The sequence below is a fragment of the Somniosus microcephalus genome, chromosome 3 (genome assembly GCF_052327205.1).
Source record: "Somniosus microcephalus isolate GS21.2 chromosome 3, FLI_Smic_1.0, whole genome shotgun sequence".
NCBI classification, from domain to species: domain Eukaryota; kingdom Metazoa; phylum Chordata; class Chondrichthyes; order Squaliformes; family Somniosidae; genus Somniosus; species Somniosus microcephalus.
In genome coordinates, this window is record NC_140989.1 from 86,126,968 (window position 1) to 86,154,732 (window position 27,765).

Genomic DNA, 27,765 nt, shown 5'->3' on the forward strand with positions numbered 1-27,765 from the left:
GTGAATGGTTATGGGGAGCGGGCAGGAAAGTGGCTTTGAGCCCAAGATCAGCCATGATCTTATTGAATGGCGGAGCAGGCTCGAGGGGCCAAGTGGCCTATTTCTGCTTCTATTTCTTATGTTCTTATGTTCTTAAACCAGCGCAAAAGATCGCGGAAACTTGATTTGCACTGGATGTCATTTGCGCTTGAAATTCCTCGATCTTTTGCGCTGGTTTAGCCGATTTGGGGCAAATTGCGCTGAAAAAAAAGCACAACCTAGTGGAAATTCCTGCCCAAAATATGCTTTATTAATAACAATATCATCTCAATGCAGTATCTGGAGAAGGAACTTTTAATTATATTTAGGAACAAATGAAGTCAGCAGTATTTATGATAAAATAAAACTACACATAATTGTATATAAATCATAAAAGGGTATGTTAAGCCATCATAGACTAAAGCTTGATTGACATTTTTTTGTTAATTATTTGAAAGCAAAGGGGCAATGGGCTATGCCTTAACTGGACAATTAATCTAATTTGGCCTACACACAATTTTTATATATAATTCTCTTCTTCATATGAGAAGACTGTAGGGTTGGTGATAGTAGTGAACAAATGCTTAACATGTACACACAACATTCCTTTTGCCCTGCAGCGGGTAGTCAAAACTGCCCAACGCATTACCGGCACCCGGCTACCGACCATAGAGCACATATACCAGAAACGCTGTTTACGGAGGTCACGGACCATCATCAAAGACCCTACCCACCCCAGCCACAGTCTGTTCGCCCTCCTGCCATCTGGGAGACGCTACAGATGCATTCGCACCCGTACGACCAGATTTAGGAACAGCTTCTTTCCCAGGGCTGTCATCCTACTGAACTCCACAAATAAACTCTAAAGCCTGCACATCTGCCAATGCACTTTATTATGGTTATGTTTATGTTAATGTATTACAAGCCAAATGTATGTTGAATGTTTAAATGTCTTAATCTAAATGTACACTCTCGGGAGCCGCAAGCCTACATTTCGTTGTACTGCACTTGTGCACTAACAATGACAGTAAAGTTGATTATGATTATGATTATGATTTTAATGAATGCGGCTAACCCGTGTAAAATAAATGAGTTAATGCCTCTGTTAAAATAGCAGTATTTGGTGACTTTTATCCCCCTTACGTATTTTAATGTACCAATAAAACTCTTCCTTCCGTTCTTCGTGGGATATCACAGCAATAATGGTGACATCAAGAAAAAAAAATCAAAGCCAGTAATGGTAAAATGTACTCAAAACAAGAAATGTCACTGAAGGAAATGTCAAAACTTTCCCTGGAACAGAGAAGGCCAAGGGGAGACTTCATTGAGGTTTTTAAATTAGGAAGGGTTTTAATAGAGTGAAAAGGGAAAGATGATTTCCTCTGGTTTAAGGGGTAGTCAATTTCAAATTGTCAATAAGAGTGAGGCAGGTTAAAAGAAATTCTATACTCAGAGGGTTGTTGGAGCATGAAATACATTGCCACATGGAGTAGTTAAGGCATAGCCCATTGCCCCTTTGAAGTGAAAAGTGTACAAATATTTGAAGATGCAGGGGTGCAGGCAGATAACAGGGCAATGGGATTAGATTTAGATTGGTATAACAAAGAGTTGGCTCAGACATGATGAACGGTTTCCTTCTGTGCTGTAAACTTCTATGTTTTGATTGGGCTTATGATGTAATTCAAATTTTTATAATATATTTCAAGTTTGCTGTTATTCTCTAAAGCCAAAAATGACTGTTTGCAATATTAGCATAAATGCCTAATTAATTTGTATGAAATTCCTTTGACACTATTTTATCTGAGGAATTAAAGCATTTATCTTAAGCAGGTTAAGCATTTATACAGTAATATTGTGACTAGTAATTTCTAGCTATCAAAACTTTTAATTCAGGTTGTGACAGTGGGGAGGAATTGCACTGAGCTAGAACTTTTAAATCTCAGCAGTACTGGTTCAAACAAAATTAGAGCAATTTCAAAAAAATATTTGCATGGGACAATTGGAAAATTGCACTTGCATGCATTCCAGATGAAAGCTGATGCAATATAAGAAAGGCCATTATCTGATTTATTCTGAAGCAAGAGAATTGAAGCAGCAGCTCACCAATTTTCTTTATGCACTGTCCGTAGCCATTGGCGAAATGAAAAGTAAAAGAATTCAAAGAGCTAACATTTAGATTGGCTTACTATTCATTTTCTCCAGCAGAAGCAGTCAAGAATTACAATGATATTTTATCCCTAAGACACCTCTGCCCTACAAGGAAGTTTGCCATCAAATCATTAGCATTCTCAGTGCTACAGGTACCATTAAAAAAAAAATGAATGAGACACTCAAGTAATAATACAATATTATCCATCTGTCAGGGACATAAGCCTACTCTCTGTAATATTTAATAATCTTTGGGAAATGCTGCTCGATTCAAGATTTGAAAAATTTACAACAAACTTAAATCAGACGATAGAGCTAACATATGGGCTTTCAGAATATATAGCCAGGTGGACTATTCACCAGGATCACTGACCTACAACACGACAAGCAGTATCTTCACAAAGCATATCCATTTGCACTAACTGTTAAAATGGCCTGTGCGTGATTGTTACTCTAGTCGCTCCCCAAAAATGGAGGATAATTACAAACTGCACAAATTGTCCACTGGTTTCTAATAATCTGTGTTATTATTGTATTGATGAGGAAGGAAGATTTTTCTTTTCATGTGCACTGTATTTTGCTTCTGGCTTTTGTCATCTATCATTATTGCATCACGTGACCATTATTTCCACAGACACATCTTTCAGAAAGGAGGTCTACACATTCTGGTCCTGACAAAACACATCAGTCAGACAAAGCAAACCGATCGAAATCAATGTTGCTTTGTGACATTAATTTGTAGTAGATAAAACATCACAGCCTGCTACTGGATTGTATGGGTACCTCAGAATGGTTCAATATGCTGCAGCAGTCAATAAAGCATTCCCAATTTTAGAAAGTGCAACTATTTATTGTTGCACCCCATATTTGGCCTGGGAACTGGAAAACATTTTCCATATTACCATGCATATAAATTTCTTGGGCAATGAATAGGACTATTTTCCTACTAATCTAACATTCCCACAATCACCACAGACCAAAAGTCTCAAGTGCCAGTGAGGGAGTTGTAGATTCTATTAAAACATAAAATAATAAATCCAACAGCAACTGAGATGAATGACCAGCTAATGAGTTTTTAGAGATGTTAGCATAGGGATGGCTATTTACAATGGATAAAATACAAAGAATAAATATAAGAAATTTCAAGCAACCCTCTAATTATTCAACAAAAATCATATTAGCATATAATAAAAGATATTTATATAAGGAAACCATTATATATTTGTTAAGAAGTTAGTTTAATTTCAAGTTTATTTCCTTCTCTTTAAATGTCATGAATCATGGATCAGTTCATGATGGGAAATGTAGCCAGGTGGTCTGCCAATGGTTTTCTGCAGCCAGCTCCTAGCAAGCACAAGAAAGGGAACTGTGTTGAATTCATTCTCCATTTTTTTGCTGCCTCCTCCTCCTTGCTCTTGGTACTTCCACTCTGCTCAGCACCTCCAGTGATGGTCCAATTGAGGCTGGGGCTTAGATATTGGTTCACGCCCAACTTCGGGCACGAACCCAGTGGCAAACAGGAATCGCGGCATTGAAAATGATGAGCAAGAGGATCATGTAAAATTGGTTCTCTTGTGTCATCAGGACATGACCAGAGTGCCGGGGAAGCCAATCATGCCCCATGAGGCAGTGCACCTGTCACACATAAGGTGAAGATTGCTTGGTAGGGACGCTAGCACTGGAACAACTGTGGGTCTGGGAGTGGGGAGATCGGGAGGAGGGAGAACAGTGTTGTAGCAGTCTGCAGTTTTAATGTGGAGCCAGAAGGAGCACTCCTGCTCCTTCTGGCTCCCCGTTCAGGTAAGTAAAAATGTTTTCACTTACCTTTTCATTGGCAGCCTTGAAGGACCAATGGTTTGGCTGCTCTGCATCTGGGAGAACTGACCGCAGCATGCATGCTGTGGTCAGGTGCCAACCATTATTGGGAAGGGGCCTGAAATATGCATTAGGCCCATTGCCTATGCAAATCAGGGTCCTAATACCTGTTTCTGGTGGGCACCCTGCACGACTACTGGGCACCCTAACCAATATGGTGTGCACTGCATACCTGGCATGGAATGAGTGCGCGCACACCATTTTCTGCACAAGCTTTCATCTGGTAAATGGGCACTGCTTGATCCAACCTTTAGGCCCCTGGGTGTGTGCAGAGAATTACACGTGCAAACCCACATATAATGCTCCTTACTAATATACCAAGGCAGTGCTGTACAGGACAGCCATGCTTATATATGTTTATTAGCCATGGAGTTAGAAATGTAAACTAGCTCCGTGACAACATATTGAAATATAATCTTTTTGACACTGAGTACTGAACTGGAACAGTGAGTGCGTTTTTATTATGGATAAAACTGTGCTGCAATCAATATAATTAGTTATGGTTTTTAATATGTAAAGTTGCAATTAGTCACAGAGGTACAAATCTAAACTAGCTCACGGGACATAACTAAAATGCAATGCCGCTGGTGCTGGACTCCATTCTTTTATTTAGAATTTTTCTCAGTTTTAAACTGGTTTATATATTGGTTGAATTGTTGTAGACCTTTTAATCTCACTCCAACTATATCAAAGAAACATCTGCCCTCATAATGCTCTGCTTTCTAATTAGTTAAATAATAAAGCAAAACCATGAATTGTTTTTCAAATAGAAGTAAACTGAATTTGTCCATGACTGACTTATGATTTCACCATTTGTCAGTTGTCTACTGAGCCTCATCAGTAGAATATAAATTATTTTTCATGCCTGTCCGTGACATTGCTGTTATTTCCTTTCAGCACCATGAAAAATAATCATAAGTTATTTTGGTGCCAAGAAATAACAACATTCATAATTACAACTTACATCCGAAATTATCGATAGCAACTTGAAAGCAATTAGTTGATGCAATGACATTCATCTTTCAAAGCTTGAGTACATGTCTTCTTTCTTTTTGTGCCAACAAAGTTCTGCTTGGGAGCTGGTGGTTATGTTTCCCATGCATGCACTTCTCAGCAATGTTCTCAGAACTCAGCAGTGCCGTTTGTGCGCCCCATGTCAATAAATTCGCAGGCACAGTCCACAGATTCAACAAATTGACTGGTGCATTCTGTGAATCCAGTTCTGTTTGGTTTCTTTCTTAGTGGAACACCCAACCAAGCAACACAGATAAATGCCCAGGAAACCTAACACCAGTCAGATAAGCAGATGGAGCTTCTATAGCATATGATCATAGCTGTATTAAAGGAGTGTCTTTAATCTTGTATAAAGCCTCTAGCATGATTATTTTTTTTAAATACCTTTACTTAACCAGCTGTAAGCTTGTGTTAATTATTAGTTAAACAAGAGGGATTTTCAGTAGTTCTCTCAGGACCTCAATTTGTTTTATTTTACTAAGTTCACAGAACAAATTTAAAGCAGCTGTTCAGTAAAACAGAGTAACTGTAACATTTCTGGGATACATATTTGACTCCCGAGGTGAATTTAGCTGTATATTGCACATGTCAAAGCAATTAATTCATTCTCATACCTTGGGCAAAAAATGCAGATTGATTTCTGTGCAGTAGGCTCCTTCCCTTTCATAAAATTAATGTCCATGCCAAAAATTTTGTAAAACATGCCAGGGAAAGATAACTTCAACAGCTTCAGATAATTTGATTCATTGAGCAGTACAGTAACACTGTGAAATTCATATATTATTGTTCATTAGTATACAACTGCTTTTGTGACTTAGATCTTTTTCATGTTCAGCCCATTTTTAGGGCTAACATTGGCCATAGACTGACGGACTGTTACCTGGTTTATAATAGTATTGCTTACAAATCTATAGATAGATGTGCAATGTTAGAGTCCAGTTCTTTAGAATCATAATACAGCAAAGAAGGAAACCATTCGGGCCATCATGCCTGTGCCAGCTCTTTAAAACAGCTATTTCCCTGTAGCCCTGCAAATTTTTCCTTTTCAAGTATATATCTAATTCCATTTTGAAAGACTGAGTACTTTTTATATTTTATTCCTCATTTCAGGAGAACCAGCTACCCTCTAATAATCTGCCCAAGTGGGCATAATTTATGTGTGAGGGTGGATATTGAGTGCTAGCCAGCTATTCAACAGTGCATTACAGACACGGCCATTCCTCACTTCACCTAACATCCACAAAACTTGCACTTTCCACCAGAAGCCGCTGTATAATGATCAGGAACAGGAACAGGGTTCCCTAGTTTAAGGACGCCTCAGCTGACATAAGTTAACTCAGCCATTACCAGAATTTGCGACCTTACTAGTGCGTTCACCTCAAATCAACACTGCTCAGAGTATTTACCAACTCAGCCATCAGAAGAGTTTGGGAAGAATATTTCCTAAAATGGTTGCACGTGAAAACTCCTGATAAAGAGACATAGGACTGCTCCAGATGCTTCTTGAAAATACAATCAATTTGTATGTGTGCAATGCAATAGTTTGTCACTATTACAAATGATCTTGGTCCTTATTATGAGTGACAGTTTATGACTGACAATATATTTGAATTCTTAAAGTTCATTATTATAGTTGCCAATATGTTTTTAATCTAACTCTGATTAACAAATTTGGTTTAGCTCTCACTATAATTTTAGAGTCAAACATGTACCAGTATTACCCTCAGTATAAATGTGAGACAAATTGCTGTGTGCTAGTGTTTAGCTAACCACACCATTTTTTTCCCATTCTGGCACTAGTTGCTAATTGATACTCATGATTCTGCCGTGCTGATGTAGAACTTTAGTTCTAAATCACTGCACATTTCCTAGACTCTTGATCAAAGATTGTACCTTAGTCACAACATGCATGGCAATTGCTTGAAATTGTTTAAAAGCATTTTTACTTAAAAACAAGTCAACACTGCTTTGACTTTGGTCACAAAAAGGTGACCAAATGGTCTTTCAACCATTCCTTCTCTTTGGGGAATTCAACCTATGTATTACCAACTTTCAGCTTATGTTATTTGAAGTGTAGTCCAACCAATAGTGTTTAGAGGAGACATTCAGGAGCTCTAGCACTTCGATCACTGAACAGGATAGGAGAATAGGGAGAAAGAAATATTGTCACTGCAGTTGCCTCCATTTCCTGCTGGCCTGGCCTGGCCAACAGTTTGCATTGGTGCTGAAAATTTGGTTTTGAATGGAGGGTAACGCTTTGCAAATCAATTTGTATTCATGAGTTGTTGTTACTCCGTTAAAAGACCAATACATTTACTGTAATCCTTTTATAATGTCTTTGTAACTCACTGTACCATGCATTTACAAGCTTCTACACCAGACTGCATTTTTGAGATTATTTTGGGAAGGTATAATAATGACAATAAGCTGTAACTCATTTTAATACCACCATAGATTTTGTACATTTAAACTCAAGGGGCCAGGAAAGAATTAAGTTGCTTGTAAATTGTTGCGAATCTTCTTTATGTAAACCTGAATGCATCAGGTGGATTATAAATAAACAAAACAACAAAAGAAACAAAATTCTTACACCACAAACTATCCAAACTCAGAGACTTATAAACAAAACTTTAATTTGAAGAAGTTCCCAAAGTCTAAATTTGCATAAATCATATTAACACTTTATTTGAATAGCTAGGGCCTAGTTTAAAAGAATAAGACACTGTCCACTTTGTGGATTATATGCATTGACAGTTGCTACTTCCTGTGATCAATACTTCAGACACTAAAATAGTTAACCTTTTGTAATCACGACGCATCATTAACCATTTTATCATACTGCATTAACATTTAACATCTTAAGGTTTTTATATTTGTGAGTTTTAAACTGCCCTTTGTCCGGAGTAGAAGCTTCACCTTTGGATGCCAAATCTTTTTTAGGCAATATGAAACAATTTGGTGGTAAATTCATTGCAGATATCCCATTTGCTTCAGCTAAATAAAATAAAGTAAAATGCCAAACTTGTTCATGAGATATGACTTTTCACACTAATGAAGTGCTCAGCCATTCCATAGAACAAATGATTGTGAAACACTGGTCTAAATTTTCTTTTCCTTTCCTCTCACAGCTTTTGTCAAAGCCTTTCAACTGTTTAAATGTTGATTTAATATTGAGGCGTTGACATTTAATATCTTTATGTCTGTATGTCATCCAGTTCACTGACAACTTGGATTTGTTTTTAAACAATACTGGAATTTTTATTTTATGTGGCGATCAACATTAGAAAATAAAACATCAGTGCTTAGTTCAGTCTTTTTGTGCTTATGCCTCTCTTGTTCATCAATTGAGCTGTCTTGTGCATCTCACAGACTCAGTAAAGCTGATACTTTGTTGTTGATGATTTGGATCTGTGGGTAACCACATAGCTCTAAATACTATTTTGTCACCAATTTCGTACAGCACTTTGAATGATATATAAGAGTACATATTATTTATGTATATATATTTGTACTGCCTTTGAGCACATACCTGATGGATAGCGTTCAATGACTGGCCAGTTGTCCACCTGTAGAGTGGCATTGCCACCGCTCCGTGTAAACCGTACTATATGGTACTTTCCATCATTTACAATACCACTTGATTCTTCAATGGTGATGTCATCTGTTCCAACATTAAAAATAACCCGAATCTTTCCTTGTTCCTGCAAAGAAATGAACAGAGATGATCACGCACACTGACCACATTGTGAGGTACACATTTTTCTATGGTTACGTGAAACAGTGGCATTTGTAATACCAGCTATAACAAAACAAGTACAAAAAAAGTCACAAGATCTGCTATCAATACAACAGCACTGGAAAAGCCAGTTAATGCATCCAAAAATACATAACACTGATCCTAAACCTGAGTCTGAAATGATTTAAAGTTAGAGAGCAAGTGCATATTACATCACTGCTAGGAAGCAGCCACATGTTGCACCACATTGTTAAATGATTATTTCTTTTTGCTGACCTCATCAAAAGAAAAAAAGAAAACAGATAGGATCAGTATTTTTGCTCTTTCCAACCTTTGTCAGAGGTTACAGTAGCATGATAATCTTTTGCTGCCTGTCTTTTTGTGCCAATTTTTTCTCATTTTCCTACCCGTAAGCAGTTTACTCGGAGCAGGGTTATGATTCCTCAGATGCCAGTTAGCCTCTATTACTTCGCCCACTTGTTTATTCTACATGCATATGACTAGAGTGTTGAGTTGGCAGGCTGTTCACCCACCGAACTGAGGCCTGTCCTCACGTGACATCCACCCATGCACTTTCCAGCAGAGGGCAGTGGATCTAGTTTAGGTTGTTATCTTTTAGAGCACAATTGCCCATTTCTGGTGAACCAGCGAATTCCACTCTTTCATGTGGGAGTGGCACTAGCAGCTGAAAAGTGGAGGGAGTGGCCACAATACAATAATCATTAATAACAATTCTAAACTCATTTTGTAATTAGTTAAGAATTTGTTGTTGCACCCCAATTAAAAATGTCAAAGAACCACATAATACAAGATTGTACTATTAGTAATTCAATCCCAATTGCAGCAGAGGAATGCCTGTACTTTAATAATGTTTTGCAGAAACACAGGCCTGGATATTAATCCCCACAATGGGCAGGAGAGGGCAGTGGGGGGGTTAAAATGTTTTAAACGGGGCACGCGCCCCCAACAGGCTGTGTATGTGCCTGCTACCATTTTCACAGCAGTGGCTAGCGTGCCGTGTGAGTGCCCCGCCTTGGCGAGACCACAATACAATCTTCATCAATAACAATTCTAAACTCATTTTGTAATTAGTTAAGAATTTGTTGTTGCACCCCAATTAAAAATTTTAAAGACAAAAATTGTACAAGGCGAGGTGGAACACTTGATTAACATATTTAAATAAGGCTCCCACAGTGCAATTGAAGCCTGATTTAAATTTGGCATTTGCTGGCCAGGTTTCTGAGGGCTCGGGAACCTCGGCAATGAAATGGAGGCAGGAGCTGCCGGCTCAAGAAGCCATTTACAGCACTTCTTGTGGGCCAGGAGGAGCAGGAGTGCTCTCCTGGCTCCTCAAGGTAGCCTTCGACCTCCCCTCTGCCGATCATGGCCTCTCTCTTCTCCCTGCCATGAATGGCGACCTCGCCCCCACCCCACCAAGCCCCGATCTTTCGTTCCCTCCCTCCTGATTGCCGAGGACCGCCCCAAGGGTCCCTTGCTGCGGCCTCATGCCACTGGTTTTCCCGGCCAGCCTGTCAATTTGCCTGGTTGCCAAGCATGAAACAGAAGAAAAAAATTAAAATTAAGTCCTATTGCTAAATTCGGCAAGACCTGCGTATCCCCAATCTTGCCAGGTTTCCCCCACACTACTGCACTCTCCCACACCCTCCCCATAAATATCGGGGCCACAGTGCCTGTATTTATTGTCATGGTTTACCAATGATATGGTTTATCATGTCACGTATTCTGCACAGAATCTGAAGGGCATCAGGCTGCCAAGTGACATAATATTTGTGTCCTGGTGAACCGTGCCATAAATGCAGATTGCTGTCCCCAGTTCCTTTCATGGCAAATTCCTATTCTTGGCCATGCCATCCAGGGAAGACACTGAGCCATAGCTGCACACTTCACCAAATGAAGTTAAATTGTCCAATAAATGATAAGTGGTGGACAAATTAACTTTGAATCCTGAGGGCAGTGTACTGCCCCACAATTTTGGCGATGCCATCATGTAAACTATGGGAGGGCAGGAAGAGCAAAGGAAGTGAGAACAACTCAATTACAATGGGGAAAATCGTGGCATGGCTTTGGAAAGTCTCAATCCAAATCCCAGCTCAAAATGACCCTATTCTGGTGCTGATTAGAATCAGATTGTCAATCTCAAAGGTTCTGACATTGCCCTGTGATACAAGCATTCAGACATTTTATGGGATCATCTGAAATTTCTCTTTCTGCTATTTTAGTGATAGAATTAAACAGTTTCAAATAAATGAGCAGACACTTGCACTACTGTGGTGGAAAAAGTAATTTCAAATGAGCATATTAAGCGCTTAACCACTAAAATCCCACAGCATCATTTCAGAGCCTGAGCCAGCACAGAATGTTAGGCATGGGAAGTGGAAAATACTGGTGATTTTCTGAGGTTGGGGTTGAGACACATTGTTAGGGCAGAGTAGCAAAAACTGCAGCCTACATCATGGGAGTGCTTCATGTTGACACATCCCTCAGTCTGTGAGAACAGAATGCAAAACAAATGTAGAAAATGCTGATAATTAATGAAAAATAAGTATTCTTGTGGCTCTTGTCTGTCTATGACACTGCCACCCAGGTAGCTGGCTTCCATACACAAGAAAGAACTGCTAACTGAATAGCTGATTGCAAGTCTGAAAGTGAAACTGCCTGGCATAGCTACAGATAGAATGGGAAATGTATTAGTACATAATAGACTCATTCTGAATCTTTAAGAGCATAGGATAATACTGAGTATATCTCCCAAATTAAATTGCTGCAGAGTTAGCAACTGTACTGATGAATCTACTTCTGGGGAGTTTGGTATCAATAGCAGAACTTTGGCATGATTTTATACCATATGTGGCCCAGATTTATAAAAGTAATTCCCTGGCCTGTTCATTATATTTTTGGCAGATTTACATTTTTTTGTTAAATGGTTCAATAGCCTTGTCAAAAAATTAAAGATGAAAAGTAATTGTAGCCCCTCCTCCTCCTCCTCCCCACAATGACATCTTTGTCAGCTGAAAGAAGGGGCATGCACTGTGGCAAAGCGTCACCCTTTCCACAATATAAATGTGGGTTAATCACCTATGCGACATATGCTAGTCAGAATGGGTCAAGTCCAAATCTCCCTAGGCACACTGTATATCCTCCCAATTCAAGAGGAATCAAATTAACAGCAACCCCACTTACCAAAGCTGTCAAAATGGACAAAGACCCAACCATGGAGGATCAGAGCCCTGAAATTCTGTGTTGGTTCTCCTGGTTTCCTGCCATGACCAGTAGGAGACCAACGGAAGAGAAAGTAGCCATTTACGCTGCTCTCCGGTGATCTCCTGCTGAAGTCATAACAGGAGTCCGGAAAATCCTGCAGAATTTCAGGGCCAAGCACCTCAATTAGGCAAAGACTTTAATATTTCCCAGCTGAGCCGAACTCAAGAAAGGGCCATCACCTAATTATTATGATCTCCAAAAGCATTCTGTTCCTTGCATGTGCACAATTGTCTCGTGAATGTCCCACTTTACTCTCCTATAAGTGCATTCTGAAATTCTGTACCATGACTTCACAAATTACATCTGTTTTTCCTGGAAGGAGGTTCTGGTGCTAGATAGTATAATGAATAAGTTTGCATTAAGAAATCACAGTAAAATCTGTGAATTTGGTAAACTATTTGTCATTCATTTGTGAACAAAAAAGGAAAGAAAGAAGGAAAAAAGAGGACTTGTATTTATATAACTTTTATATCATTAAAATATCATGCATTGTTTTGCCATCGATGAATTACATTCAAGGTGTACTCAGTGTTGTTATGCAGGCAGATACAACAGCCAAATTGCACACAGCAAAGTTCCACTAACATTAAATGAATGAATGCCCAATAAATGTGTTTTTGATGCTGTTGGTTGAGGGGAAAATATTGGCGAGGACACCGGGACAACTCCCCGATCTTCTCTGAATAGTGCCAAGGGATCTTTTACGACCACTTGAACAGGCAGATGGGGCCTCAGTTTAGCATCTCATCCAAAAGGTGGCATCTCTGACAATACAGCACTTCCTCACTCAGGTAAACGTCAGCCTTGAGTATATGTTCAAGGCCTGGAGTGGGCTTCAATCCACAACCTCCTGACTCAAGAGTTGTAGTGTATGTAACTGTTCTACCTTTAAGAGAATTATTGTATGTAACCGTCCACCTTTAAGAGAACTATTTCAGGTGTGGCACTACTTTATCCTGGCTGCTGTATACTGTAATACCGACGGTGACCACACCGGTATATAAGTGCTGTGGCAGAATTTATTGGGCAGATTCGCCCTGACCTTCGAATAGTAAAGTCCTGTTTAAGTTACTCTTGTAGTCTGTGTATTACTTCGCTATACAACCCACAGACTTTACAGTGGCGACGAGTTCGATCTTACCCTGCGGCAACAATACTTCTGAAGAAGTAAACGAGCGTCGAGAAGAGGCACCCGCCCTCGTCGTTTTGCTGAGAGAAAACTCGAGTCTGCAGACCAAGAAAGGAGGAAGATTTCAAACACGAAGTCTTCCATCAGCAACAGGCACGGATTGTCCCTTCTGCCACGGTGGTGAGTGAGCCGATCAACACGAGAAGCAAGTCGGCCACGGTGACTGTGAGTAAAGGGAAAATAGAAACAAATAAACGGAGGATAAGGGCGGTGCACTCGACCACGGTCGAGGGGGAAAGGAGCCGGACAGAAGTCGGGCCCAGAGGCGCTGAGACTGGGGCAGCGTGGAGCAGAAGCCACGGTACAAGCGGGCTGGGGAGCGTCGTGAGACGACTAGACTGCGACGGCAAAAAAGGCCGGACAAATACCGCGACCACGAGGCGCTGCGACCGGGATCGTAAGGCGCGGGAAGATATAAACATAAATAAACCGCGGAGAACGCAGCCGCAGCCGGGGAGGAAGCACCGGACTGCGAGAGGCTGGGAGGAGCGATTGGGTGAAAAAGGTCGGACAGTGACCGAGGCCACGAAGCGCTGCGACCGGGATCGTAAGGCGCGGGAAGAGATAAGATAAATAAATCGCGGAGAACTCAGCTGCAGCCGGGGAGGGAAGCACCGGACTGCGAGAGGGCTGGGAGGCGCGATTGAGAGCCGCGCGAGCGGGAGAGACAGAGCCCGAGCGAGAGCCGCACGAACGGGAGAGACAGAGCCCGAGAGAGAGCGAGCGAGAGCCGCGCGAGCGGGAGAGACAGAGCCCGAGGAAGACTGAGCGAGATCCAGCCCAGCGGCTGAGACCGTTCGCCGTCAACGGGTTGTACCCAGAGCCGGTTGCCCGGCCGAGAGAAGGGAACGCGCTGAAGCCGAAGCGCAGGCTGCGAACCCCGAAAGCCAGCAGCCGTCGCCCGAGGGAAAAGCTTACCCCTCCCGCCAGGGGAAGAAAAGCGGGAACCGCCATCTTGAAAGTGGGCGGGGAAAGAAGATAAGCGCGGGAAACCGCGGGAAGCCGCCAGTAGGCGGAGAAAAAGACAGAAGCGGGAACCGCCATTTTGAAAGGGGCGGGGGAAGAAGATAAGCGCGGGGAAACCGCCATCTTGGAAAATTTTTTTTTTTTTAAAAGAGTTAAAGAAATATTTCGTTGTTGTTTATCAGGGAGGTGAAGATGCCTAAGCGTGGTAACATCAACGATTTCGATTCCGAGGTAGAAGATTGGGCCACGTATGTAGAACGCATTGAGATATATTGTGAGGCCAATAAAATAGAGGATGATGATAAAGCTATAACCTTGCTAAACTCGATGGGGGCGAAGACATACGGGCTATTGAAGCATCTTCTAGCACCAGTTAAACCGGCGGATCAAACCTTCGATAATATTGTTGCTGTTCTGAAGGATCACTTGAACCCCACACCGCTGATGTTGGCGGAACGATTCAAATTTTATGCGAGAACGCAACGGAAAGAGGAAAGCAACGCGGAATACTTGGTCGAACTGCGTAGGCTAGCGAAATACTGCCAGTTTGGAGGAAATCTGACAGAGGCATTGCGAGACAAGTTCGTGTGCGGGTTGTCGAAGGAAGGAACGCAAAAGCGACTGCTCGAAGAGAACGACCTTACACTGGATAGGGCTGTCGTTATTGCAGCATCACACGAAGCCGCAGCGAAAGGAACTGCGGAAATGCAGCTGAAGGCAGCGGTCCTCAGTGTGGATCAAATTACTTCGGGTGCAACGAAATGTTATCGTTGTGGGAAGACAACACACGACCAGAACCAATGCTGGTTTAAAAACCAGGACTGTAGGAAATGTGGCAAACTGGGTCACATAGCCAAAGTATGCCGGTCAGGGAAGAAGACCAACAACCAAAAAAAAAAGCCATCACAGGAAAAGTACAACAAAGTACACAAGGTGGTTGAGAAGAGTTCAGATGAACAGAATTCGGATTCAGACCCAAGCGGCCAGGAACTGGGTAGTCTGAGAATTCATAATGTGAGTAAGGAAGCTGACCTACAAACTATCTGGGTCATGCTAAAAATAGCCGGAGTCCAAGTGAGAATGGAATTGGACACTGGATCAGCCCTATCAGTCATAAATCGAAGGGATTACAACTGGCTATTCTCACATATACCCTTGAGAGATACCAAGTTCGTATTGCAGACATACACGGGGCATAAAGTATACCCCATGGGAAAGATAAGAGTCAAGGTGAGAGACAGGGGCAAAGAACACCCCGGAATGGACTTATACGTACTACCTGAGGGAGGACCACCACTTCTAGGACGGGAGTGGATCAAGAAAATAGACATGGAATGGCACTACCTCAAAGCAATAACGAGTGAGGACTCGGGGCAGACAATCAGCTCAGACTCTGAAACGGATGACGATAAGACCAGCCCAAGCATGAAAGACAAGTCTAAAATGAACTTGCTGACTAAGGTTGGTAGAACGAATGTGGGCCTAAAGGCTTATGCTCCAGAGGAGAACAAAGTTTCAGAACAGATTTCCTCTGAACAACAACATAGCTTGACAGAGAATTCTGAGCCTGTTCAAGTTACAGACATATATATTACTGAGGAACATCGAGCTCGAACGCAAACTTATTTCAGATTACGACAGCAATTAGAACAATTGAATTGCCGTCTCGAGCAAGAGACGAAAGCAATGAAAAAGTTCTATGATACCGAATGGGAGAATCTGGAAAGACAACAGAAGCAGCTGGGGAAGAAAAGGGAGCAGGGGCACACAAACCGTCTGCACGAGGAGGCCAAACGAATCAAAGCTGATTCGGCTTCTGAAGGGGCGTGCGCCAATCCGGTGGAACAAGATGTGCCGCAACTGAAGGCGCTGGTTAGCAGGTTGCAGGCAGAAAAAGCTGAGTTGGTCGACATGACTTCCGAGCTCCTACTGAAGTTGGGTGCAGCATCACCGGACAATTCATTTGTGGAAATTCGAATGATGGGGGCTGCGGATGATGGCGAAGTAGAAGCAGCAAAGGAGCCCCAGGACAAGGTTCTAAACAGCCCTGCAGCTAATGGAAAAGGGATGAGGACAGAAGAGTTAACAGTCAGCCAACTCCTCCAGGGCAAGGTTATAAACAGCCCTGTAGTTAATGGAAAAGGGATGATGGCAGAAGAGTTAACAGTCAGCCAACTCGTTCACATGCTGAGGGATAAAACTCTAAAATGGGAAAAACTTAAATACGAGCCTCAATCTTCAAAGGGAAGGGAGCTCTCAAAAGTCATTGGAAGAGCTGAGGTGGCAACCCAGACTGAGAAGTCTGCAGCACAACAGCCCTTGGATGCCAAAAGTACGCTGACGCACGGCAATGTAGAACAACAGAATACTGAAACAGCTACTTCAGTAGAGGGATTGAATAGTCCGATCAATCAATCTCCGAATGAAGTTGAAGTATTGAAATCACAAATGAGGTCATTAGTAAAAGACTTGCAGGAAGCCCAGAAAAAGCGGGATGAATCTGAACGCATGATGAAGTCTCTTCAGGACAGATGTCGGGATTTGGAACAAAAGTCGGCTAACGTCCAGCTGGGTAAGGAGGAAATAGAAGACCCTCTCGCGGGCCTAGCTCAGGACGACACCGAATATTACCATGATCTGTTGAGTGACACTGAATATTACGAGGACCTGGTCTGCCCAGCTTGTGCCGAGAACTCCCAAAGTGCCGAAATCAGGATGAATCACTTAAAGTCTAAGGAACATAGGGAGATGGTGGCGTTACAGCTGGCAGCTGACAATGGAGCCCCGAGAGTCTCCAAGAAGCAAAAAAGGAAAAGACGAAGCAGAAGATGATAACCATCTGAACCATTATTACCTCTACCCGATCACACACGTGGTCCCCCGAACGGAGCCAAATCAGTTGGAAAGTAGGAAGATTTCCCAAGGCAAGCCAACTGTTTTTTGTTTGTTTTAAAAAGTCAACAATGCTGGTTCAGAAGTGATGGAAGTAAAGCTGTTAAGTCTAGGGAAGGACTATGGGATGAGTCCCTCTAGCAATGTGACCTGACTACACCACAGAGGTGTGGTCCGGACCGAGTCAAGAAGATCAGAGACTGAATCTGTGAACTGTTTCCCGCAGAGACTGAATCTGTGAACTGTTTCAGCAGAGACTACCTCTGTGAACTGTTGTAACATGAAGTTGGATATGTTATGATGTTATGTTAATGGGGAATAAGTATGTTGTAAGCTAAAAAGGGAGGATTGTAGTGTATGTAACTGTTCTACCTTTAAGAGAACTATTGTATGTAACCGTCCACCTTTAAGAGAACTATTTTAGGTGTGGCACTACTTTATCCTGGCTGCTGTATACTGTAATACCGACGGTGACCACACCGGTATATAAGTGCTGTGGCAGAATTTATTGGGCAGATTCGCCCTGACCTTCGAATAGTAAAGTCCTGTTTAAGTTACTCTTGTAGTCTGTGTATTACTTCGCTATACAACCCACAGACTTTACAAGAGTCCCACATAATTACCTGAGAGAACGGCTACTGAGGAAGCAAGAACTAACTTTAGGCAAAGCAGTATAGGTAAGCAGCAAAGTAAAAGCAATAGAAGAGCAGGCCAGAGAACTAGCATCAAGTCAAATCAAATGGTAGCTAAAAATGTCAGAGAGAAATCTGGAGTATTAATTCCTTCAAAGCTTAAAGAAGAGGAAACAAAGAAAATGTTGTGGCTACTGTGGAATGTAGTAAAGACCTAAAAGTTGTCCAGCCTTTAAGAAAGCATGCATCCTTTTACTAGCTAGAGTTTCTCAGATATAAGTAGATCTAAACTTCATTGAATATCAGTTGGCATTGCTACAAACTAAAAGATATATTAAGAGTTCTTATACATGATTCTGGCAACACATCTTCCTGTCATGGTATGCCTGTTCTTGAGTATCCAATCAGTTGTATCTTAAACTCCTGCAGTTTAGGTCTTTAGGGGGAGAAATTGGGTATCGCCCATTTTGGGGGCGTTAATATCGTCTGGGTGCAAAGTTTAGCGCCTGGTGCTAATTATCGCTTCCAACTGCAAAATTCGCCTCAATCGCCCCTGGAGGTGAATTGAGCACTAAATCAGGTGCTACACACCTGTCTTAAGGTGCAAATGTCAGGGAGCGAGGCGTTACCTCAGAACGCTACCGAAGCTCAGGCAATGCCAATTACCATGGAAGCCAGACACACTGGTGCCATCCAGTTCTTAAAGGGGAGGGACCATCTTGCTGGCCAGCCACACCCTGCTCATTGCAGCCTTGAATCTCGGCCTGGAGAGACCTCTAAAGCAGTTAGAACATAACAACATAAGAAATAGGAGCAGGAATAGGCCACTTGGCCCCTCGAGCCGGCTCCGCCATTCAATAAGATCATGGCTGATCTTGGGCTCAAAGCCACTTCCCCGCCCGCTCCGCATAACCCTTCACTCGCAAAAATTTGTCTATCTCCACCTTAAATGTATTTAATGATCCAGCCTCCACAGCTCTCTGGGGCAGAGAATTCCACAGGTTTACGACCCTCTGAGAGAAGAAATTCCTCCTCATCTCAGTTCTAAAAGGGCGACCCTTTATTCTGAAACTGTACCCATGCGTTCTACATTTCCCCACGAGGGGAAACATCCTCTCTGCATCTACCTTGTCATACCCCCTCAGTATCTTATATGTTTCAATAAGGTCACCTTTCATTCTTCTAAATTCCAATGAGTATAGGCCCAGCCTGCTCAACCTTTCCTCATAAGTCAACACCCTCATCTCTAGAATTAACCTAGTGAATCGTCTCTGAACTGCCTCCAATGCAAGTATATTCTTCCTTGAATAAGGAGAACAAAACTGTACGCAGTATTCAAGGTGTGGTCTCACCAATACCCTGTACAGTTGTAGTAGGACTTCCCTGCTTTTACACTCCAACTCCTTTGAAATAAAGGCCAACATTCCATTTGCCTTTTTGATTACTTGCTGTACCTGCATGCTAACCTCAGGTCCCTCTGAACTGTAGCATTTTGTAATCTCTCTCCATTTAAATAATAATTTGCTTTTTTATTTTTCCTGCCAAAGTGTATAACCTCGCACTTTCCCATATTATACTCCATCTGCCAAATGTTTGCCCACTCACTTAGCCTGTCTATATCCCTTTGCAGGTTCTTTGAGTCCTCTGCACAACTTGCTTTCCCACCCATCTTTGTATCATCTGCAAACTTGGCTACATTACACTCGGTCCCTTCATCCAAGTCATTAATATAGATTGTAAATAGTTGATGCTCCAGCACCGATCCCTGTGGCACCCCACTAGTTACCGTTTGCCAACCAGAAAATAACCCATTTATCCCGACTCTCTGCTTTCTGTTAGTTAGCCAACTCTCTATCCATGCTAATATATTACCCCAATTCCGTGAGCTCTTATCTTATGCAGTAACATTTTATGTGGCACCTTATCGAATGTCTTCTGGAAATCTAAATACACCACATCCACTGGTTCACCTTTGTCCACCCTGCTTGTTACATCCTCAAAGAACTCCAGCAAGTTTGTTAAACATGATTTCCCTTTCATAAAAGCATGCTGACTCTGCTTGACTGCATTATGGTTTTCCAAATGCCCTGCTACTGCTTCCTTAATGAAGGACTCCAGCATTTCCCCAATGACAGATGTTAGGCTAACTGGTCTATAGTTTCCTGCTTTCTGTCTCCCCACTTTCTTGAATAGCGGTGTTACATTTGTGGTTTTCCAATCCGCTGAGACTTCTCCAGAGTCCAGAGAATTTTGGTATATTGCAACCAATGTATCCACTATCTCTGCAGCCACTTCTTTTAAGACCCTGGGATGCAGGCCATCTGGTCCAGGGGACTTGTCATCTTTTAGTCCCAATAATTTACTAAGTACTATTTCCTTAGTGATAGTGATTGTCTTTAGTTCCCCCCTCCCTATGGCCCCTTGATTATCCATTATTGGGATGCTGTTAGTGTCTTTTACCGTGAAGAGAGATGCAAAATATTTGTTCAGAGTCTCTGCCATTTCCCCGTTCCCCATTATTAATTCCCCAGTCTCATCCTCTAAGGGACCAATGTTTACTTTAGCTACACTCTTCCTTTTTATATACCTGTAGAAGTTCTTACTATCTGTTTTAATATTTCTTGCCAGTTTACTCTCATAATTCATTTTCTCTCTCTTTATAATTTTTTTAGTCATCCTTTGCTGGTTTTTAAAAATTTCCCAATCCTCTGGTCTCCCACCAATCTTGCCAACATTGTATGCCTTGGTTTTCAATTTGATACCATCCTTTACTTCCTTAGTTAGCCACAGATGGTGCTCCCTTCTCTTAAAATCTTCCTTTCTCACTGGAATATAATTGTGTTGGAAGCACTAATGGATAGGCCCAGGGAAAGAGCTGGGCGCTTAGGAACCTCAAAAGTGGTGCTGAGGGCCAAAACTCCTTAGGACAGCGTTAAATCTTTCCATTAGAAGAATTGGGTTGTTTACCAGGGAATTTTGGATCAGGATTGACAAACAAGCTCACTTAGTAACTCACCCCAGGCTGAAAAGTATTTGTTTTAACTGCAGGATATGTTGCAAATGGGCCCGAATAGAATGGAAGGCTTGGAGATCATAAATAAAATAGATGAATCAACAGAGTGCAATCATCAATAATTGCTGACAAAAGGAATGGTAAATTGCAGTGTTGCACAGGTGGAAATAATGGCCTGGAATTGCGGTCAGTGGCGAAGTAAAGGCGTTTGCCGTTGGCCCCGAAGTAAGCTTCGCACAAAGGTCTCGCAATCTCTGTGTCAAGAAGTTTGGGTTTTCCGACGTTTAATTCAAATCAACGGACTTTAGTGGGGATCCCCTTGTGCGAGATGCTGTGACGTCAACAAGCTGTCTAAGCAGCCAATCAAAATGCAGAATTCTCACAGACAGCAAACAAGGAAGTGAGTAAGCTCTTAAAATCATAACTTTTTTTAAATGTTAGCGAGAGCAAAACAAAGATTGGCAAACCTTTTTAAAAAAAGTTACTTTTTTTAAAAGTTTCTTAAAAATTTTTATTTTTATTAAAATGGATACATTTCACATTACACAAAATTAAAATTAGTTTTTCAGGCCCATAACCTTTGTTTAGCAGTCAATACAATACGCTGTTAAAACCCCAGTTACTTTGGGTCTAACTTTTAGTGGGGAATTTAACAGTGGTATTACTGCGGAAAAGCTGAAGTTTTCATCAGTTTCCCTGATTGGAGTGATTACACAGATTGCTGGCTCTGTGTGGGGGGTGGGGTCGGGGGTGGGTCACAGCGCAGCCTGTGTCGGAGTAGTGAATGACAGACCACAACTTCAGGATTTCTGCCTCTGCCTGTGCCAAATCCCGAAGTTGCAGTCAGTTTCAAAGGCAGAATGACGACGAACGCTGCCAGTTCACCGTAATCCAGACCTCAAATTCCAGGCCACAGCCTTGGTGAAGGATTGGAGTTTTCAAGCTCAGCTCAGGGCCAAATAGAATGTCAAGATTTCACAACTTTCTTTACCCTGAGTGAATGGCTGGAGAGGGGGCCGGACTCAGTGATTTAACATTTCAAGCTCTCATGAGGAAACCATGGCAGTTTTTTATTACTTTATTTTGTCATTCTTGAGTGCACAAAAAATACACACGTTCTCAAGTTGTAGAATGCGTTGTATGTCACACTTGCAGATACATTCATGGAATTAAGAGATTCATGAGGGCTGAGGATCTGTTCATTCAGAATTGAGCCTAAGGGTCGCTTAAGCATTTATTGCTTGGGATGGTTGGGGCAATGGCCTGAAAGAATGTGCCTCCTGGAATTGCCCTTGCTCCAGGTGCAGTCTATGTATCACTTGCTCTGCTTGCCAGATTTCTCACAGGTTCTTTGTCCACATTTTTTCTGTGTGGGGAGATCAAGACCAACTAAAGGCTCCTTTTCTCCATAGCTAACTGCTTCCTCAAACCCTTTTCCCATGTTCTCCACTTTCCAATACCAAATACAAAGGTCTCAAAGATTTTTTTTTGCCTTTAACATTAAGACCATCAATGCCACTGCTTCTGCAACTATCATCCCATCTCCTTCCCCCTAATTCTATCTTAAGCCCTCATCTTCTCTATGGCTCTCGCTCATCTCCTCCACACAAGATCCACCTTCTGCCCTCTTGATCCCCTACCCACTCAACTTCTGACCACTCAACATCCCCTCCTATGCTAAGGGACATTATTAATGGTTCCCTTTTCTTGGGTACCATCCCTTCCCTTTTTGAAACCTCTGTCTTCTCTTCTCCTTAAACCATCCTTCGATCTTTTCTTTCCAACTACTGCCCATTCTGCAACTTCCTTGTCCTCTCTAAGGTTGTTGAATGTGTCAGTGCATCCCAGCTGCTTGCCCATCTCTCTCAAACTCCTTGTTTGAATTTCTCCAGCCCAGATTCCACACTGCTCAAAGCACCAGAACAGCCCTGACCAAGGTTACAAATGAAAGAATCTGGGACTCTCACCATGATGCTTTCTCTCTTCTCGAGCTCAACTTCTCTGTGGCATTTGACAGGGTGGACTCCTCATTTCATTTCTTCTTTGTTATCCAGATCTGTGGCACTGCCTTTGTGTGGTTCCACTCTGATCTATCTAAACACAGCCGGCACATCCCGAACAACGGCTTTACTTCTCTGCCCTGCACGGTCACCACCAAAATTCCCCCAAGTTTCTATCCTTAGTGTTGTTCTCTTTCTCATCTACAGGGGAGTAAGATTAAGAACATAAGAAATAAGAGCAGGAGTAGGCCATACGGCCCCTCGAGCCTGCTCCGCCATGCAATAAGATCATGGCTGATCATTGACCTATAAGAACATAAGAAATAAGTAAGAACATAAGAAATAAGATTGTAATACCTTGGTGACAACATCCATGGATCAACTCCCATATGTATACTGATGACACCCAACTCTACTGCTATGCGCTTCTCTTAGCTCTACCACCACCTATGTGCTGTCAAACTGTGTGCATTACATTAAATCACTGACTCCAGCCCCAACCTCAGCCATTCACTCAGGGTACAAAAGATATAAAACCCAGACATTCTACTTGACTCTGAGCTGAGCTTCAAACCTCCCATCCTTCATCAAGACTGCATATTTCCACCTGTGCAACACTGCCTGCCTCTGTACCTCCACTACTGAAATGCTTATCTATGCTTTAGTTCCCATTGGGGGAAATTTTAACATAAAAAAAGGGTGGGTTTGGAGATTGGGGGTAGTTAAATTCTTACAAATTGGATTCCTGACCTGAACCTGCCTCCAATCCGCCCATTTCTGGTTTTAACGGAAGTGGGACGGGGGGTGTCAGCCAACCCGCTGCCAGGAGGTGGGATGCCAATTTAAATATTACAATGAGGCTGAAAGCCTCTTTTTTAACCTCCATTTTGTTTTTATCTGCATCTGGCTGGGTTCTACACACTTCGTAAAACCTGGCAGTTACAGCAAGGCGGGGACTGCTGCATCCAGGAGAGAAGTGCCTTTACACCTACCTCCTGGATCCAGGGTCCCTACCTAACACACCCCCCATGATTGGAGAACTCCCACGAGGCCTCCGATTTCCTTCCTGGACTCCCCCCGCCCCCGCCCCCAAGATTATCCTGAGGCCAGCCACGATCCTCTGGCAGCCAGCCCCAAAATGATCTCCCTCCCCCCACCTCCCAGGTCCCACGATGTCGGCGATCTTCTTCTTCCCACCCCACCAGTCCCATGATGTCAGCGATCTTTCATCGACCCCTGCCCATCCTCTGGAGGCTGACACCGGCCCCCACCCAATCTCTCCCTCCCTCCTCTGTGCAGCCTAGTGCCGGAGGATTACCCGCCCGCAGCCAGCCAGCCTCTCCATCTAGTTGGTTGTGGGCGGGAAACCGAGGCCTCGCATGCAAATCGGGCCCTGCCATGGAGGCCCCCAACCCGCCTTCCTCCTTAACATCCAGCCCAATGATTCTATTGCCCATCTTTCTTGTCTTTAATCTACACCTTCCACAAACTCAAACGTGTCCAAAAATGCAGCTACACAAATCCTGTCCAACAATAAATTCCACTTAACCATCATCTCATCCCCCCTGATCTATGCTGGCTCCTTGTCCCTTAATACATAAAATTTAATTCCTCAGGGGAAAAATTTTCAGTATCGCCCCATTTGGGGTGTGATTATCAGCCGGGCGCAAAGATTAGCAACTGCCGCTAATTATCGCCTCCGACTGTAAACTTGGCTTTTATCACCCCTGGAGGTGATTGGAGCGCTAAATCAGGCAATTCACACCTGTCTTAAGGCGCAAAGGCCGAGGAGCGAGGCGCTACCTCAAAGCGCTGGCGAAGCTCATGTGATGTCAGTCAGCAATGGAACACAGACACAATGGCGCTGGCCAGTTCTTAAAGGGGAGGGTTCATCTTGCTCTCCATCCACATCCTGCTCATTGCAGCCTTGAATCTCAGCCTGGTGAGACCTGTACATCAAATCTGCTGGAAAGAACAAGGGAGGGACCCAGGGAAACAGCTCAGAGTGCAGCCCCCACAGTCTCTTCTAAATTGATACAAGGAAGGGCAAATCAAAATGAACCTGCAAAGTGCTGCTCAGAAGTCTCTCTCTCCCTCTCTCAGAATACGTGGTCCAAAAATGTCACCAACAAAAAAAGGCAGGAAGCGGTCACCTTTAAATAGCGCTCTCCCAGTCCCTTCCTGACTGCAAAACGCTCCCCTCAACCTGTCGTTGCTAGCGGCAGGCGGTAAGGCAGGGGGCGCCACTCAATATCCGGTCCGGGGCGCTACCGGGGCGTTGCACACTCGACTGACGTCACGATCCGCGGCGCAGGAGATCGTGGCAGTAGTGTTTAGCGCCGCCGCAAAATGTCTAGTTAATTTCGTGAGAGGTGCAAAAAGCGCCGTGCACAGGCGCTAGATGCTTTGCGCCCCATTAGCGCCCTCTTAAGTCGCTAACGGGAGGCGCAAACCAACTGAATCTTTCCCCCCTCATCTTTACTTCAAATTGCTCCACAGTATTACCCTATCACTCGACTCCACACCCTTCTACAAACCCTTTAATTCTCAGACTCTCTTCCTTCATACGTTCTGCTAACAAAGCCTTCAGTTGCCTTGACCCTACTCTTTGGAACTCTCTCCCTAAACTCCTGTGCCTCTCCACGTCTCATTCTTCCTTAAAATCAATTTTTCTTGAGCAGGCTTTTGGTCACTTCTTCTAATTTCTTCCTCTATGGCTTAACATGCCATAGTCAGGAGTGTCTCACCTCCTGACTCCCCAAAGCCTTTCCACCATCTACAAGGCACAAGTCAGGAGTGTGATGGAATACTCTCCACTTTCCTGGATGAGTGCAGCTCCAACAACACTCAAGAAGCTCGACACCATTCAGGATAAAGCAGCCCGCTTCATTGGCACTTCATCCACCACCTTCAACATTCACTCCCTCCACCACCGGCGCACTGTGGCTGCAGTGTGTACCATCTACAAGATGCACTGCAGCAACTCACCAAAGCTCCTTCAACAGCACCTTCCAAACCCGTGACCTCTACCACTTAGAAGGACGAGGGCAGCAGACGCATGGGAACATCACCACCTACAAGTTCCCCTCCAAGCCACACACCATCCTGACTTGGACCTGTATTGCCGTTCCTTCACTGTCGCTGGGCCAAAATCCTGGAACTCCCTTCCTAACAGCATTGTGGGTGTACCTACACCATATGGACTGCAGCGGTTCAAGAAGGCGGCTCACCACCATCTTCTCAAGGGCAATTAGGGATGGGCACTAAATGCAGGCCGAGCCAGCGAAGCCCACATCCCATCAATGAATAAAAAATAAATATGTTTCTGTGTCATTTCCCATTTGTGAAGTGAATTGGGGCATTTTATGGAATACAGAGCCTCAAGCCCAAAATATTTTAGCAAGTTGAATGCATCCTCAGGTTTTTGACCACTGAAAATGAACAAATTAAGTTCCAAGCTATGCAAACCAATGCTCCCTATGAGATGTACTGACTTTTATGGCTTCACTAAGCCGATATAGGAGTGTCATGGTTATGTTACTGGGCTAGTTTTCTAGAGGCCAGGACTTATAATTCAGACAACGCACGTTCCAATCCCACCATAGCAGTTTGAGAATTTAATTCCAGTTAAAAAAAAAATCTGGAACTAAAAAGCTGGCATGAGTAAAAGTAACAGTGATCATGAAGCTGTCAGATTGCTGTAAAAAACCCAACCAGGTTATTAAAGTCCTTTAGGGTAGGAAACTTGCCATCCTACCCAGTCTGGCCTATATGTGACTCCAGTCCCACACCAACATGGTTGATTCTTAACTGCCCTCTGAAGTGGCCTAGCAAGCTGCTCAGTTGGATCAAAGTGCTGCAGTTCAAGAAGACCCACCACCACCTAGGGATGGGCAATAAATGCCAGTGTTGCCAGCGATGCCCATATCCCAAGAATTAATAAAAGTATACTTGGGCATTACTTTGATCCGGAATTATTTCCCAAAGTATGTAAAAAGGAAGAGAGTAGCAAAAGTAAACGTTGGTCCCTTAGAGGCTAAGACAGGAGAAATTATTATGGGGAATAAGGAAATGGCAGAAACGTTAAACAAATATTTTGTATCTGTCTGCACTGTATAGGATACAAAAAGCATACCAAAAATGATGGGTAACCACGGGTCTAATGAGGGTGATGAACTTAACGTAATTAATATAAGTAGAGAAAAAGTACTAGAGTAACTAATGGGACTAAAAGCCGACAAATCCCCTGGACCTGACGGCCTATATCCTAGGGTTCTAAAAGAGGTGGCTGAAGAGATAGTGGATGCATTGGTTTTGATCTTCCAAAATTCCCTAGATTCCAGAATAGTCCCAGCGGATTGGAAGGTCAGAAATGTAACACTGCTATTCAAGAAAGGAGGGAGAGGGAAAACAGGGAACTACAGGCCAGTTAGCCTGACATCAGTCATTGGGAAAATGCTGGAATCCATTGTTAAGGAAGTGGTATCAGGACACTTAGAAAATCATAACATGGTTAGGCAGAGTCAACATGGTTTTATGAAAGGCAAATTGTGTTTGCCAAATTTATTAGAGTTTTCTGAGGATGTAACTAGCAGGGTAGATAAAGGGAACCAGTGGATGTAGTATATTTGGATTTCCAAAAGGCATTCAATAAGGTGCCACATAAAAGGTTATTACATAAGATTAGGGCTCATGGGGTTGGGGGTAATATAGTAGCATGGATGGAGGATTGGTTAACGGACAGAAAACAGAGAGTAGGGATAAACGGATCTTTTTCAGGTTGGCAGGTTGTAAGTAGTGGGGTGCCGCAAGGATCAGCGTTGAGGCTTCAGCTATTTACAATCTATATTAATGACCTAGATGAATCGACCGAGTGTAATATATCCAAGTTTTCTGATGATACAAAGCTAGGTGGGAAAGTAAGCTGTGAGGAGAACACAAAGGCCTAGAAATTCAGTATTGCCACGTTTGGGGCGCTACAGTCGAGCATGCGATAAATT

General features: G+C 42.9%; 1 protein-coding gene across 14 annotated transcripts in view; it reads right to left on the reverse strand.

Annotated features, from left to right (window-relative positions):
* The window catches only part of nrxn1a (neurexin 1a), a 2,435,560-nt gene that overhangs the window by 274,358 nt on the left and 2,133,437 nt on the right, over positions 1–27,765 (reverse strand). For all 14 annotated transcript variants that reach the window (XM_085981317.1, XM_085981316.1, XM_085981310.1 and 11 more), the window contains one exon: positions 8,585–8,756. In XM_085981317.1, coding sequence (XP_085837443.1) covers positions 8,585–8,756 — 172 coding nt within the window. The remainder of the gene's footprint in view (positions 1–8,584; positions 8,757–27,765) is intronic.